This window comes from Malus sylvestris, chromosome 2 (assembly GCF_916048215.2).
Source record: "Malus sylvestris chromosome 2, drMalSylv7.2, whole genome shotgun sequence".
Classification (NCBI taxonomy): Eukaryota; Viridiplantae; Streptophyta; class Magnoliopsida; order Rosales; family Rosaceae; genus Malus; species Malus sylvestris.
In genome coordinates, this window is record NC_062261.1 from 30,419,823 (window position 1) to 30,436,953 (window position 17,131).

General features: G+C 34.4%; 2 protein-coding genes and 1 long non-coding RNA gene across 30 annotated transcripts in view; 2 read left to right on the top strand and 1 right to left on the bottom strand.

The window, feature by feature from the left end:
- Positions 1-17,131, top strand: part of LOC126612227 (rust resistance kinase Lr10-like) — a 145,974-nt gene that overhangs the window by 126,183 nt on the left and 2,660 nt on the right. The window lies entirely within an intron of this gene.
- The window catches only part of LOC126612114 (rust resistance kinase Lr10-like), a 67,367-nt gene that overhangs the window by 1,837 nt on the left and 48,399 nt on the right, over positions 1-17,131 (bottom strand). Inside the window, exons 2-5 of one of the 15 annotated variants that reach the window (XM_050280435.1) lie at positions 9,836-10,345; positions 451-522; positions 307-327; positions 167-193 (exon numbers count right to left, since the gene is read on the bottom strand). The exons of 12 other annotated variants lie outside the window; for them this stretch is intronic. In XM_050280435.1, the coding sequence (XP_050136392.1) occupies positions 167-193; positions 307-327; positions 451-522; positions 9,836-10,345 (630 nt within the window). Of the gene's footprint in view, positions 1-166; positions 194-306; positions 328-450; positions 523-9,835; positions 10,390-17,131 lie in introns of all 15 variants that reach the window. 2 more of the 15 variants (XM_050280442.1, XM_050280428.1) reach the window with 2 other exon arrangements.
- LOC126612668 (uncharacterized) lies at positions 1,383-9,176 on the top strand. 11 transcript variants are annotated; one of them, XR_007619275.1, is made up of 7 exons: positions 1,383-2,026; positions 2,244-2,321; positions 2,522-2,657; positions 2,799-4,699; positions 4,821-5,461; positions 5,595-6,104; positions 7,980-9,176. It is a non-coding gene; the product is annotated as an uncharacterized LOC126612668 (long non-coding RNA). The 11 variants fall into 11 exon arrangements; XR_007619273.1 differs by having other exon boundaries at positions 1,383-1,827; XR_007619220.1 differs by having other exon boundaries at positions 1,384-2,026; positions 2,157-2,321.

Below are 17,131 nucleotides of genomic sequence, written 5' to 3' on the forward strand. Positions count from 1 at the left end.
GGTATGTGGAGGCTGGTGTGGATTTGGGCGAACTTGAAAATGAGGGGAAACTATGAAGTTTGACAAAATGTTTTAGTTAGGTGAACTTAACTAAAATTTGGGTGCTAATGAAGGTACCCAAAATCAAAAGACTTGAGCGTATGGACTAATTAAATGAAGCTCTTACTGATTTCTATTTCTTCCAACTTGCCAGCTGCAATAGATACATACCACGGAAAAGTGAGCAAAGACATACAGTTACTATGTTTAAGAAGTACAGATAGATCACACAAAAATAAAAGAATCTTTTGGAGAGAAACTTCTTACACAATGAGATGCGTCCATGACCTACAGTGAAAAATGTAACGAAGAATACACAACATTAGCAATAGCTCATCCAGTCTTCAGAATTTAAAAAATCAAGTTTGTCGATCGAAAACTTGTAAATAAAACAAAAGGAGAACCCCTTACGGATTTGGTCCCATTTATATTCGATTAGGTCCCAAAGATATTCGATTAGGTTCCATATATATTGAAAGAAACCTACAAGAACAAAGAAAGAACAAGACCACATGCATTAGCATAACCAGTGTGAGGTGTATAAGTCGTTAGAAAATAAATTTAAAATTCTAGTTTTGTCAATACATTGATTAATATATATATGTATTATTTTTTCTGAAAATTTAATCGTCCCCCTCCAAACTCATTTTTCTAGCCTCTAGCCCATCATATATATATTTATCTAAATAAAATTCAATGATTAGGATCCAACTAAGAAACTTACCAAATTAAGTTTGTGTGTCCATTTTTATTTGTTTTAATGGATCATGTGCATTGAATTTGGCAAGGTTTTGTAGCCATGAAATATGGTTCTAGATGGAGGAATTAATTTGGATTTTTTTTTTAATTTCGACAACAAATTTCAATTTGAAACAATATCTATTGTTTAATTTTATGAAAATAATTTACCTACTATGAAAATTAATTTTATGAAAACAATATCTATTGTTTAATTTTATACCTACATGATAATTACATGAAAATAGTTAACCTAATATGAAAATTAATTTTTTGAAAACAATATATATTGTTTAATTTTATGAAGATAATTTACCTACTGTATAATTACGTGAAAAAATTTACCTACTAAGAAAATTAATTTTTTGAAAACAATATATATTGTTTAATTTTATGAAGGTAATTTACCTACTGTATAATTATATGAAAACTAATGTGCCTACTTTTTTAATTTGTAACAAAACCAATTTACCTACTTTTTATGGTATTTAGTATACATAAATGTAGAATATATGTTCATATATGGGGTTTAGGTGCCTTCCTATATATGACCCTTGATTTTACTTTATTTACAGCACTGCAATCAAATGTGTGGCTGAGTTGGAGGGTATTATTAAAAGTTAGGAGGATAATTTTGTCCAAGGGCTGGGGGCGAATTCGCAGACAGAGGGCGATGGGAGCCATGCCCATTGCACAGAGAGAGAGGGACAGAAAAGGAAGGGATGGGGGATTTGATGGATGGTCACAGAGAGAGATTGGGTGAGGTATGTGAGGGGAGATTACAGAGAGATAAATAAAAGGGAGGGATCGGGGGATTTGAGGGATGGTCAGAGAGAGAAATAGTGAGGGAGAGGATGGGGGGCTGATTTTCGGTTCCTCCTTCCAGATTTGTTCCGTAAAACCTGTTGGGTACAATTCAATTTCCTCCCCCTTTCCCCTGAACGAAAAATTCGAAACCTACAACTCAAAACTCACTCATTTGTCCCCCCTCCTTGGCTTTCCACCTTACTCATCTCCTGGTGGTTCTTTCTCTCCATACGATTCGATTTCGTTGAGTTCTTCGTTGCCCTCATGATTTCCCAATTTGATTTTTTGGGCGTCCTTAGTCGTCGTTTTTATCTGGGTTTACTGCATTGTTGCTTTTAGTTTCTGGATTTTTATTTTTTTTGGCGGTTTGATGAATCGTGGTTAATAATTTCACACCATGGGATTTTCGCACTTCTGATGGAATTGAGCGAGGGGATTCGGGGTGGGGTTTTACTGATAATTTGTCTTCATTCAAATGAATGGTTAAAATTTATGAGTATTAACAAATTTTGTAAATTATTCTTATGCATTTTATTGAGGGATATGGGGATCTAATCGATTTCTCTCTGTAGTGGGATTGAAATTGGGACTTTGTGGTACTCTCTCTCGCTCTTCCTCTCTCATATGTGTATGAATTGAGTTCTGAAGTGCGTGTGCAGGTGGGCGCGTTCACTAACTAAGCTTTCAAGGGAAACCATCAACGGTTTGCTTGCTGGGGGAATTCGGAGACTACCAGTGTATGATTTAGTTATCATTTATTTTTTTACTTAAATTTATCCATATATAATATGTGGGTAAATTTATACTAAACAATTGTGATAAGCCAGCCAATATGCCATACGACTTTGAAAGCATTGATTTTGTGTATAGTTTGCATTTTTGCATTGTGAATGTTGAATTTTGTGTTTAATTTGGATTTTTGTGTTTGAATTTGTAGCATGATCTTCCACTGCAGCATCCAAATTTTGCATTTGTAAATTGTCAAAGAAAAACGAAGTATGAGGAAATTATAGGAGATTGTGTCGGCTTTGGCCATGAAGGGTATTAGCAGTTTACCGCCCCCCCCCACACAGGTGATTAATCGTTTTTAGTCTGTGTTCTATATGGATGAGAAAGTGATTGAAAAAGATGATTTTTTTATTTGTTGGTTGATTTTGTAAGGACGATGTATTAATTTTTTTTTTTTGGGATTTTGTGTATTGGGTATTGTGTAGAACCAGCAATGCAAGAGCAGGATCTGATCAGTCACGCCCGAAAAGGGGTTTGTTTCTCAAATCACATTCATTAGTTAGATTATTAATGTGCGTTGGAAGGCTCTTCAATATGATTTTGTAATTTCTCATTTCCGGCATTCTCTTTTTGGTTTTTGGAGTATGTATGTGATTTGTACTTGATTATAGAATAAAAATTAATAAAACACGAGATGCAGCAATTAATTTGCATCCTTATGACAACACATATATGAAAGTGCATTCAATTTCAATATGCGAATGTGTGACAGGATTTGCCTGCCTGCTGCTGCTGGTATGCTTGCTGTTGTTTCTCGCGTTGTTAATTTTTTGTGTGTGTTGATTTGATTAACAATTCAAGCGTATCTCTTTTTTTTTTTTTTTTTTTTTTTTGTGTTGGTTAGCAGCCAGTTTTATTTATTGGATTTTTTATTTGGATTTATGGCACTGAGGGTATAGGTGAACGGTGAAGCTGTTTGTATGGGCTCATGTAACTTAAACATGTAGTGAGAAGCGAGGATTTTGTTTTAGTGTTTATGATAATCTGAAGGAATATGTAGATACTATGATTTGAGGTTGCTTTCTTAAACCATGATAAAGCAGTCCAAGTAATTTTAACATAGATATAATTTTTTATGTAATGCATGAGTATATGAAATGTTAAGACGATAATATATCATGTGATTTAAAATTCAAAGAGAGACAATGAACCATGTTTGATATTTTGTTTGTCTTGTTTCGTTTAAATTTGGGCGTTTTTCAGTTGGATTCATGGGTTTTGTTTAAGATATCATTTTTGGTTTAGCCAACGCAAAAGTTTACATCTTTTCTATGTTGGATTCATGGGGTTTTCTTAAGCTTTCAAGTTTTCAGTTTTTGTAAAGAAATTTAATCTAGGTTTCATTTATTTTTCAAACTAGACACTTTTGTGAAGATTTTCTTTATAATTCAGTAAATGATTGCTCCTTTACCTGTAAATTTGACTTATGTAAATTTCCAGGTTGTTCAAAACCCGCAGCGAAGCGCGAGCAATTTTTCTAGTTAAATGTCTAAAAGAAACGTATAAGAGATTTGGTGGCATGATTTTGTAAATGAATACAAATTCAGGGACATCTTTTATCCAACATGACATCATATTTAAAATTTGGGTTTTATTTAGAAGTTATAATATTTATGTGGCCTTTTGTCTAGAGTTTAAGAGTTGCCAGGATTGGATGAAAATTTGTTGAGTGTTGGACAAATGATGCAGCATGGATATTTCCTTCTATTTGGAGTGATGAGGTTGCTCTATTTGAAGATAAGATGCTGGAAAATCATGTGGTTACAGTACAAATGACTGGGAATAGATGTTTCCCTCTCATAATGGAAGATAAGAAATTCAATGTGTTGAAAGCTGCTTTGGAAGACGGTGCTTAAGATTGGCACATAAGACTTGGACAATTGAATTTTCAAAGCCTGTAGTTACCTGTTAGTCGGGAAATGGTACTATGAATGCCAAAGTTGAAGCAAACACAAACAGTATGTGAAGGTTGTGCGGTGGGAACGCATCACAGAGAAGCCTGTAGCAGGGAGATAACGTGGACAGCAAGTCATCCACTAGAGTTGATACACTCTGATATTTGTGCAGGTTACAACATCGGGTGGAAACAAGTATTTCTTGACTTTCATAGATGATTGTACAAGAAGGTATTGGTTGTATCTTCTGAAGCACAAGTCTAAAGTGTTCACTGTGTTTAAACATTTCAAAGCCATGGTTAAGCTACAATGTGGATACCAGATCAAAAGATTGAGGAGTGACAACGGTGCAATATCTATTTACTAGACATCCTTTGGGATTCTTCCATCTTAGAACAAGGATTCTATTCTAAAAATGCCCCTCTCCCACGGTATAAATACACCCATCTAGGGTTCATCTACGGTAGCACAATCTAAACACTTTGAATTCTCTTGCCCACTGCTTGAGTCTAAAATCATTCATTTGCTTACGATTGTTTCACTATTTTGCAGGTTGTTCCAGACTACATGAATTCGTGCTCGACCGCCTCTTACGGCTCCAAACTAATTAATAAGTTTAAGGGGGATATGATGAAGAAGTATGAGATGACTGATCTTGGCTTGCTTTATCATTTTCTTGGTATGTGAATAGTTCAAACAGAGCAAAAGTATCTTTATCAATCAAAAGACGTACACTCTTGCACGTTTAGACAAATTTAGTTTTGAAGATTGCAAGCCTCTCACTATAACACTTGCAGTGAATACGAAGTTGAAAGGAGAAGATGGTGGTGCTCTTGTAGATAAAGCTCTTTATAGGTAGATTGTTGGTAGTCTGTTATAGTTGATAGCTACAAGCCCTAACATTGTGTTTGATGCGATCTTACTCTCAAAATTCATGCACAGTCCTTCAAAGAAACACTTTGGTATTGCAAAATGGGTGCTAAGATACATACAAGGAACCTTGGATTATGCCATTGAATATTTGAAATCCAAGGAAGCAATATTATGCTAATAGGCTATTGTGGCTGTGATTGGAGTAGGGATGAAAATGATTTGAAAAGTACTCCTGGATATGCATTTTCATTTGGCAGTGGAATCTGCTCATGGGCTTCATCGAAACAACACAGTGTAGTATTGTCTACTGCAGGTGCTGAGTATGGCTAGCCGACATTCACCTCTCCATAAAATGGGGGTAAGGCTAGCTGACATTCACCTCTCCCAGACCCTGCGTAAAGCGGGAGCCTTGTGCACTGGGTACGACCTTTTTTTAGGTGCTGAGTATGTTAGTGCCTCTGAAGCTATTACTCAAGAGATTTGGCTTTGATTTATAATGGAAGACTTTGCTGAATTACAAACTTAGGCTACTTGATTGCATTGTGACAACACATCTGCCATTGTCATGACAAAAACCATGTGTTTCATGAAAGATCCAAGCACATAAATAGCAGGTATCACTTCTTTAGAGAATCACTACAAAACAATATCATCAATCTATTGTATTGCAGATCAGAGGAACAATTGGCAGACATCTTCATCACAGCATTGTCAAATAATCTATTCTTCTATCTCAGAAACATGCTAGGGATCAAATCAGCAACAATCTTAGAAGTGAGTGTTAATGATTAAGCATTGGTGTTGATTCCTTAGACTGCAAGCTTAGAAGGTATGGACTGCACAGAGAGAAGGAGGGGGAGAGAGCGCGGAGAGAGGAAGATGACGGAAGGGTGGGTCTTTTGAACAGAGACCTTGCAGACAAAGGGTGAGGGAGGGATGGGACTGATCTTAACGAAATTACAGGTTTGTTTTCAATTTCTTATTTACATGTTTTCATATTCAATGGCAATTTGGTTTCTTTTATTTCAACTTTAACTTCGAAAATGTCTTTTAAATTTAGGTATTTTGTCTTCAACTCTATCGCTTCCATGCTAATTAAGGTAGATTAAAAAGTAGGTTTTTTATTCAAAATGGTCCTTGAGATTTGCATCATTCATAAGTTTGGTCTTTAAGATTTAAAATCAATAGAAGTAGTCCTTGAGATTGTCCACCATCCATGATTTTGGTTCTTCCGCTGAAGCTTTTGGCCGGAAGTTTGAGCAATTTTCAAAGTTTCGTAACTCAATCGTTTTTTAACCAAATTCGACTCATAATATATCAAAATAAAAATAGGAAAGTGTAGAATAAGATTATATCTATTGGGAAGCCCAATTATTGCCGAAGATGGTCAGAAAATAGCCTCAAAGTTGACTGGTCCGAGGGAAAACTGGAACCGGAAATTCGCTGAAAACTGGGTAAACTTTAAACGTTCATAACTTCTTCAATACTCAACGAAATCAAGTGATTCAAAAACAAAAATCATACTTCTCAACGAGAAGAAGAGAATGGTACCTTTTTCAACAGCTAACTTGCCGTGGTTTGGTCGGAAAACGGCTCGAAAGTGGCTGTTGAAAAACAAGTCAACAACTTTCAAGCCATTTTCTGGCCAAACCACGGTGATTTAGCTATTGAAAAAGGGTACCATTCTCTTCTTCTCGTCGTGAAGTATGATTTTTGTTTTTGAATCGCCTAATTTCGTTGAGTATTGAAGAAGTTATGAACGTTTAAAGTTTACCCAGTTTCCGGCGAGTTTTCCAGTTTTCCCTCAGACCAGTCAATTTTGAGGCTATTTTCCGACCATTTCCGGCAACCATTGAGCTTCCAAATAGATATAATCTTATTCTATATTTTCCTATCTTCATTTTGATTTATTACGGGTCGAATTTGGTTAAGAAATGATTGAGTTACGAAGCTTTGAAAATTATCCAAACTTCCGACCAAAAGCTTCAGCGGAAGGACCAAAATCATGGATGGTGGACAATCTCAATGACTACTTCTATTGATTTTAAATCTCAGGGACCAAACTTATGATGATGCAAATCTCAGGGATCATTTTAAATAAAAAGCTTAAAAAGAATTGCAACAGAAACAACTAAAAACCAAGTTGGCCTGGGTTATCTGTATGTGTATTATATTGATAATTCTAGGACTTATCATATCATGTTCCTAACTTGATGCTGTGGGCATCTTCTCCTATTAATAACAGTGGCACCTTAATTTGATCAACCAAATTTGGTGAAGCACCAGACAAACAGAAACCCATGCATACAAAGCCAACTGCATTGAAGCATGAATTTAAAAAAAATAATGTACATGATTATTATTCCACTACTTAATTTGTTCCAACTCACCACAAATTTCTCTTCATTATGGTTGTTAGGACAATAGATTAGGTTGCAAGATAAATTTCCAAAGTTCTACTAGCTTAGGTACAAATTATTTTTCAGAAATCAAACATGCAAAGTTTCTATGCATGTTTTGAAATTCGTTTTAGGAAGTGGGCTTCCAAGTCTTAACAATAATGGACACTATGAAATCAGGGTAACCAATTGGGGATAACTATATACTTCAAAAACGCATATTTTACACACACACGCACACACATTCTGTCAAGAATCAGATTTGATTGGCACATATGAAGATGAACAATAAGAGGCTAGCTAGGAGCTGAGTAAATTGAATCGATTACCATGTTGTAATTGGCCTAGCTACTCTCTAGTTATTCTTCAAGGTTGTATATAATATATCTACCTATATAATCTCACCCTGTTTCCCCCTTTTGTCTCTCTGTGCACTCAGAAAACAAGCCACCCTAATTCAAGTTCTCTATCTTCAGATCACCAGCAATAACCTCATCAAGGTCCGAGGAGGAATCACGAGGATTCACAGCCGAATTGGTATGTACTTATGCTTTTGCAAAAAGCCCTTTTCTTGCCATTTTTCTGTTTTAGAATTGGGACCAAAATGATTATGAGTGATTTTGAAAAACACCGAGAAAAAATGGCTATCAAGCAAGCAGGCTGTGAGTATTCAAAATATAATTTTCAGTCAAATGAAATATTGGCACCACAAGCTTTTAAGTAGGGAGGGATGTTTGATTATATATTTAAATTAAGCAAAGAATCTTGCATAAGAAAACGATCCAAGTTGAAGTAAACCAAATATATGGTGCAACAACTGTTAGTTTGGTCAGTCTTCATCACACTAATCAAATGGGCCCGAGGGGTTGATTTTCACAGTAACCACTTACTTTTTAGTATGTTCCGGAGTATTTTAGTGTTTAACTATTTTTTACATTTTTGAGGTTCGGAGTGATTTTTAAAACGAGTCATGAATTTTAGTTTTCTAATATTACACTTTCTATGCTTCAGATTTTCCATATTTTGACTTGGACTTCTTTTTTTCTTTGTTCTGTTTGAAGAACTTAGTACTTTTGATTTCAGTAGCAAAATAATTTGAACAGGATGAGAGAGAGAGAGAGAGAGAGAAATAAAGCATCTACTTGATCTCTATACTTTCTCTTATTCTTATGTGTGGTTAAGGTTGCATATCTGAATTTTAACCTATCATCATGTAAGTATTATAGTGTGTTTTAGAAGCGGGAGTGTGTGAAATGTGTTGATGCTGATGATGGTGTCGAATTTGGGGACACTTCCCAGCTAGCAGAGCAAGTAACAGAGAGCTTTCCAACTCAAATTTAATGATTCAAGCTGCTTAAGACTTGCATAACATTTCCAAGTTGTAGTCGATGTGCCTGAGTTCTTGAGTACTTCAGTCTTCACTAATGAATGTAACACCATTAAGACTTGGAATGTCTTTGGGGGGTACGAAATAACATTGCTAATTTCGGATTTATGGGTTCGAATTTTTTGTCGAGTATGTGATTCTTGCAAAAGAGTTGTAAATATCGTTGTAAATATGTGCAAGTAGAGTTGTAAACCCTACCATTGAACACTTAATATAGTTGTACATATATATAGAAATTTTTACATGCTTTGTACAGTTTTAAACACCCACAACATCGTGTGGGCACACTTTCGCTAGTATTTTTTTTAAACTAGTGCACTCAAATATCTGTAGCTAAATATGTTAATATGAATTAGTGGAACATAAGAAAATATGGAAAAACATAAGTCTACCAAAAAGTTCGTACTTAAACATAGTATACTAAATTAGTGTACCGGTATGTCCGTGCCTACCCTAAACTAGTATACCGAAATGTCCATACCTAAACATGTTATTCTAAACTAGTGTACTAAGATGTTAGTACCTAAATACATTGTAATAAATTAATGGCACATAAGAAAATATACAAAAACATAGGTGTGCCGAAAAGCCTCTACCAAAATATTTTCTTATATAAGATAATTACAATAAATTGGTGATGCAAAATGTCAACAAATAAAAGCTAATTCATTTGAATTGAAATGAGTATTAAAATTTAATTCATATCAGCATAAAATTATAAATAGAAAAAAAGAAAGACATTGAATGCATATGCTGCTTAAATAGAGTTTACGAACTAAAATCAATTTTTTAATCTTGTGTGAGACATTTTTCTAAATTTTATTTTATTTAAGGATTAAAAATATAGTTTTCTATTACTTATATTTCTGACTACATATGGTTATTACTTTAGTCGAGAGTTGACGCACCTGGAATGGTGTCTGGAAAACATGATGACCCATAATTCCAGCCTTGGCAGCGTATTCCAGGCCAGAAATGAAGCTCAAAGCCATACACGAGAGCATTGTGTATGTCTTTATAAGAGACGTTGCTGTAGTCCTTAACGGAGTAGTCAAAGTGACCCAAATTCATCCAAGCCCTCCCCTCTGCACTGCAACCCTCATCCAATTCCCATACTTCCATGTACTGCCCGACCATGACGTAGCTATACGTTTTTGGTTGGCTCGAAGAAGAAGAACTTGTATTATTCAAGCATGGAGCAGTGTCCACGTACAGAGAAGAATTCAATGGATTCAAACATTTCAAGTAATATATAGATGTTAAATTCCCTCGTGAATAATGTTCATAATAATATAAAGTATTGTGCGGAAAATTTCGAGGCATGGAAGAGCAATTGGTGTTCACAAGGCCAGGATCTAGAAGTCGGATTGTTTTGTCGTTGTAGTTGATTGCCTGGACGTAGTATTTTCCGGAAGAAGGTAGGTATAGTACTGTAATGTTGCTCTCACAGGATAGAGTATACCTTACGTCGCCACAATATTTTGGATCATCGTTCAGTCGAAAAGGATAGCTTATGTTGTGGACATGGCCGCAGGATGAAGTACAGGACTTGGCACTGGTGTCGTCCTTAGCGTTACAAGTTCCACTGCAGAAGCTAAGAAGAAGAAAGGCTAAACTTAAGGTGAAGGACCTGCTTCCACTAATTTCCATTGGAGACAGAGAGAGAGAGAGAGAGAGAGAGAGAGAGAGAGAGAGAGAGAGAGAGATAGAGGTGTACTAGTTCACACCAAGTAGTCATATAATATAGGAGGGGTTAAAGCACCTTCCGTGAAATTGCAGTTGAAATATCCTAGAGAAAAATCGGTCGTCAATGGTATCCTAGAGAAAAGTCGGTCGTCAATGGTATCCTAGAGAAAAGTCGGTCGATGGTGTTTGATACGGTCAGTCAACGGCGAAGACAGAGTTGTAAAATAATAATGCTCTCCCCCGCTCTCTTTATTATATAGAGTAAATTGTAGCTATGATCCCTTAACTTTAACTCAATTGGAGCAATGGTTCTTCAACTAAAAATTCATTACCATTGGTTCTTCAACTTATCAAAACGTGCAGCTATGATCCCTCAACTAAAAATCAATTACCTTTGATCCCTCAACTTTAATTCAACTGGAGAAATGGTCTCTTAACTTTAACCCAATTATAGCAATAGTCCTTCCAACATAACTCGTTTTGACAAAAACTTTTACGTAGTTGACGAAAAGGACCATAATTACACACTTTGATGAGTTGAGGGACCCTAATTATATACATGGTTATTCCAACATAACATATTTTGACAAAATTTTGAAGAAATTGATGAAAATGACTATAGCTACACATTTTGATAAGTTGAGCGACCAATGGTAATGGATTTTTAGTTGATGGACCATTGCTTCAATTTGATTAAAGTTCAGGAACCATTACTACAATTTACTCTATTATATATCTCTTTCATTAATGGAGGATACTGCGTAATTACTACGCATATATCTCTGCTTAATCACACAAAACAAAAAATGCCATGCGCCTATAGAAAATTTGACTTTTTCCCTAAAAATTAATTTTCTTTCACCTCCAACCAATCATATATATTCTATAAGATAAGAATAACCCATTGAGTAGCTCCAATTAAGCAAGTTTCTTAACTTGCTTGATGACTCTGATCATGTGTAATTTTTGGGGAATTGGATGCTATTTTGTGTCTACTTTATTGGGCTTTTTCAAATGGTTCTTTCACATTTTTCCAATGGTTTACAATCTCTCTCATTTTTATTTTTTGCAAGAATGTATTTAGTTTTGGTTTACAATTTCACCTAGCCAACCAAATGTCGTAAATACACTTGTGACTCGTTCATTAACTGATTCATGAAAATGTGTCCTACTATATAAGCAACAAATTCTAAACCAGGTTAAAAACTTATGTATGTAACTAAGGACTCATGAGAATTGTAACCATTGTACCTAAGTACCATATGTGCTCGATAGCTCGAGGTGTTTGTCTGACTACGCAAGTACATTGGAGGTTTGTTGGATTGCTTGGGTTTTCACTTGAAACCAGTGGCTGGCCAATATGCATCACTTTTCCACATAACTTTTATGCAAAAATCTTTCCTTAAGTTTTTACATCACAGTTCTTAACTAGCTTCGATAGACATATTGTTGTCATGTTTGCTTAGTTATGATCCTTCAAAGTTTCTAGGTTCTCAGTTTCCCCTTCAAATCGAAATGTTCTGTAACTTCTTTTTTTTTTCTTTCTTCAGTACTTTTATATACTGAGAGCGATAATTCCGCGACTTGGTGAGATTGGAATGATGAATTATTAGTGAGCCTTCACTTTTTCTTGAACAATAATCACTTTAGGATGAGTTACATTACCAACTAGAGAGATTGGTCTAGTCACATCTCTTCAGAATGTTATAATAAGTTTCAAGTTTAATCCATAGCTCAACCAAAATAAATAAGATATTGTTGATTGGACATTGATTTATATGAGAAAATAAATAAACTACTAGAAAGGAAACTGTTGGCAAGTGTTGAATTGTTCTGGTATTTAAGGTCTTCTTTTTCAACCCGTTGTGCTTCGAGTGTAAACTTTCCTTCTTTTTTAATGTAGATTAGCATAGAATATAGCTTATAATTATAAGAAGAAAAAAGAAAAAAAAAAGGAAACTATCGAATTTTGTTCAAAGTCTAGGTCGTAGTTCTTCTCTAGCATTCCATGAGGTTTCACACCGAATTCTATAAGTTGGTCTTCCACTCAAAAACAAAGATGTCCAAGTGAAGTGGGCTCTTACCATTGACCCCATAAAGTCTGCATGTCAATAAAAAAAAAAATCAGTCAATTCCATATTTCTTCAAATAAATAACTCAATTTCTGGTAGACTCGAATTTGCTGACTAGTACGAGGCAAAGTACTATCTTTATATTTGACCTATTAAGATTTCATTAAATTACAATTAGCATAAAGATCCAATGTGTTTAACTTATTAAAATAAGTGGTGGAAAGTAATGATGTATATGCACTCTAATAAGGGTTTGATCTCCATCAATTCCCTCTTCCTAAAACTACAGTTTGATACTGCTTTTCATACTAACAGCATTTTTATAAATCTATTTTACCAAACACTCAACTGCTTTATTTTACAACTAATTATTCTTAACGCACAACAGAAGCAGTTTTTTTAAGCACAACAATACCAAACTGGCCCTTAAACCAACATAAGACAAGTGAATAAAAAACTACCACATTGAATTCCTAAGTGGGTAGCATTTTACATATCGGAGATGCTCTTATACTATCCTTTTTATAATTTTATATTATTCTTGAGTGTCATCACTCATCTTTGGTGCATCCAATGGAACCCAGTGGATCTAGATTGTCCATCCATTAAAGTGCAGGTTCATATGTTGGAAGGAGAGAACTTAACCATGCCTCCAAATTCTTGTGCCTATACAGGTCTTGCACGAACGAATACAAGTCCGCCTGCAGTGCCGGTATTTTAGGCTTCCATGACTGTCGTGGTCTTTGGGGTTAATTGAAGAATTTCCGAGCGAATGGAACCACATGTGACACAGCTAAGCCTAATCGACAATGATTCATACAGCGACAGATGAGTACTGCTTTAGTCAGTGACGGAGCTAGAATTTTCGGTGAGGAGAGGCCTCTCATAAAGGTTTTTTTAAAATTTTTTTTTTAAGCAGATGGTATTTACAAAGCTAATATGATATATATATATATATATATCAAAATCAAATGTTCAAAACAACATATGCACATATAATATTACATACTCACAAAAAATTATAATTATCCTGACAACTATTCAACTCAATGAGATAAATAAAAACTTTACGAACCATAAATCTCATGTAATATGTAGAATAAAGCAGAAACAATATAGAAATAAAGAAATTTAAAACTTATTTGTTTAATAGATTTCAAATTTAGGATTATAAAATGTATGAGATATCAAAAAGAAAAGGGGAATTTTTTAATTTTCATAATTAAAATTGAATGTTTTCTATTTAAAGAAAACCGAAATATTGCTTTGATTTTAAATGCTATTAATTTGTGTTAAGGAGATAGATAAAATATTAAAGTTAATTGGGAGATGAGGTTATGGTTGAAACTTGGAAAGCAGGACTTGAAGCAATATAAGGATGCATAATTCCCTTTTATATATATATATATATATATATATATATATATATATATATATTTGTTTTAAAAAGCTAGGATAGGCCCAGGCAACCCCTGGTCCTTAACTCCCTCCGCCAGTGGCTTTAGTTATGTGCTAAGTTGCATGCATGGACACTTCAATACACTAGCGTGACGTATCAGACACAAAAACAAACACAAAACTTCAGAGACACTCTTGGACACTTGTCCAACACTCCACATGGCATATCGTTGACTTTGACGGACTGACACTTTAGGGATACACGTAGGATATTGTCAAAAAAACACGCCAGTGGTAATTCTAAAATTAAATTAAAATTTTAGGGTAAAATTGAAATATGAAAAAATTGTCTTAGGGTAATATGAAAAACGGATTTAGAGGTAAATATAATGTTGTATTTTGTTTGGATGAAATAATTTAATAATACTAAGGAATTTTAAAATGAAATTTTATTTTCTAGAATTTGTGAATTTTCTTATTTGGTTAACTTAAAAAGAATAAGAGAATTTGAATACGGAATTTATTTATTTATTTTTAAACTCTCACTCATAGAAATTTAAAAATGACACATATTTATAAGAAATTTAAATTTGGGGATTCAAGGTCTCAAATTTCAAGTTTTTTTTTTTCTTGCGAAGATTCTAAATTTCTATTTTTATGAATCAAAACAAAGAAATTGGTTCGTGCTAATTTATAAATTCTGACGTTTGTCAACTTATATTGTTGTCATGCTTGCTTAGTTATGATCCTTCAAAGTTTTTGAGCTCTCAGTTTCCCATTCAAATCGATATGTTTTGTAACATTCTTTTTTTTTTCTTTAGTACCTTTGCACTTTAAGAGCTATAATTGCGCTACGTGATGAGATTGGAATGGAATTATTAGTGAGAATTTCTTGAACAATAGTCACTTTAGGATGACTAGTACAAAGATGTCAAAGTGAAGTGGGCTCTTACCATTGACCTGCTAGCGGCACAACCATCATTATTGACCCGGAAAAGTATGCATGCCACTAAAAAATAATTCAGTCAAATTCTTTCTTTTTCAAATAAGTAACTCAATTTCTAATAGACTCGAATTTGCTGACTAGTGAGGCAGATTGTCTGTGACATTTGGAAAAGAAAGAATTTGCAAATTTATATCTTGACTCGACAAAACAAGATATTATTGACTCGAATTTCCAAATGTGTAAAGATATCTTGTTTTGTCTATGACATTTGGAACTCCATAAGCAAATTTATTGTTTCATCTAGTTATATATCTTTACACATTAGTCACTTAAAATAGTGTTATAACATTAGTCACGTAAATGAGTGTTGTACAAACAAAAACAAAAGAAAATCTCTTAGATTATTGGTGCAAATATCATATATCATCACATGATTCATCCCAAATGTTTCTTTTTCAATGCCAAGAGTAATGATGATTACATGTGTGCTATTGTTAGAGGCTACCAACAGACAACATTTGTGTAGTGATTTTGTTTGTTTGCGTGAGACCTGACTTCTCAACCAAACTTTGAGCACCGAATAGGATGCTGGTTCGGTTAGGTACTTTTTTATGCCTAGAGAACTGAGAACTTTGAGTTTTCTCTGTGTTATGCTTGCCTAAAAGCATACATTAACAACCTTGGGATCACCTAAATTCTATTAATATAGCATGATATCAATTTATCAATAAAATTATTAATTTACAAAGATTATTTATTTTCTTGTGCATCCAATGGAACCTAGTGATCTAGATCGTCCATCCAGTAAAGTGGTGGTTCAGATGTTGAAAGGAGAGAACTTAATCATGCCTCCCAATTCTTGTGCCTCTGCAGGTCTTGCACGAAAGAATAAAAGTCCGCCTGCAGTCCCGGTACATTAGGCTTCCATGACTGCCGTGGCCTTTGGGGTTAACTCAAGAATTTCCAAGCGAATGGAACCACATATGACACAGCTAATCCTAATCGATAATGATTACTACAGCGACAGATGAGAGACGCAAAACAACTTTAAAGAAAGCACTATTACTACTACTTTGTTATGTGCCAAGTAGCACATGTGAACACTTCAATACACTAGCGTTTTACGTATCAAACACAAAAACAAACACAACACTTAGTAGACATTCTTGGACACGTGTCCAACACTCCACGTGCCGTGTCGTGGTCTTTGACTGGCGGACACTTCTTGGGCACTTTTGAAATTGAATTAAAATTTTAGGGTAAATTTGAAATAAGAAAAAAATTATTTTAGGTATAATATGAAAAATAGATTTAGAGATAATGCTAGAGATCGCAAATTTCTCTCTTGACGTAGGAGGCAGATTGTCTGCCCTCCTGTTTGGGTGTCATTCTCATCATCTTCTATTTGTGTGGTTACGGTTAAGCCACGTCAACATTTTATATTCTTATTGCTTTTTGTTTTGTTATCTCTATAAAAAAATCAATATAAAATGTTAACGTGATTTAATCGTAATTGTACAAAATAGAAGGGGATGAGAATGACATCCAAACAGAGGGCAGACAATCTGCCTCCCTTGACGTAATAACATGAAAATTATTGATGACTTAAGTGTACGTGAAGCCGCTCTACTCAATACTCAATTGCAATTTGGCCCATTTTTCTAAAGCGTGTTTGAAGCCAAGTCATTGTTGGAAATCTGCAAGTTCAATTTCATAATTTCATGCGCTTCTACATGATAAGTTTCAAAATTTCTTGCACATCTATAGGATTAAAAGCCTCTACCAGAATATTTTCTTATATAAGATACTTACAATAAATTGGTGATGCAAAATGTCAACAAATAAAAGCTAATTCATTTGACAGCAAGATTCAACGTTTATGTGTGCATTATATCTTAAAAGTAATTCAGCGTTATAAGGAACAACAAAACCGTTATCAATTTTGATCCTTTTTTATGACAATGAGGCTAAATAAATCGCTTAAGAGATACAAACAAATCACCGCAATAACACAAAATCTACTTAACCCGCTCAAGGCGCTACAAACAAAAACTTAAACCTAAAGTCGATGACATGTCCACATGCATGTCCAAGGGGAAGAG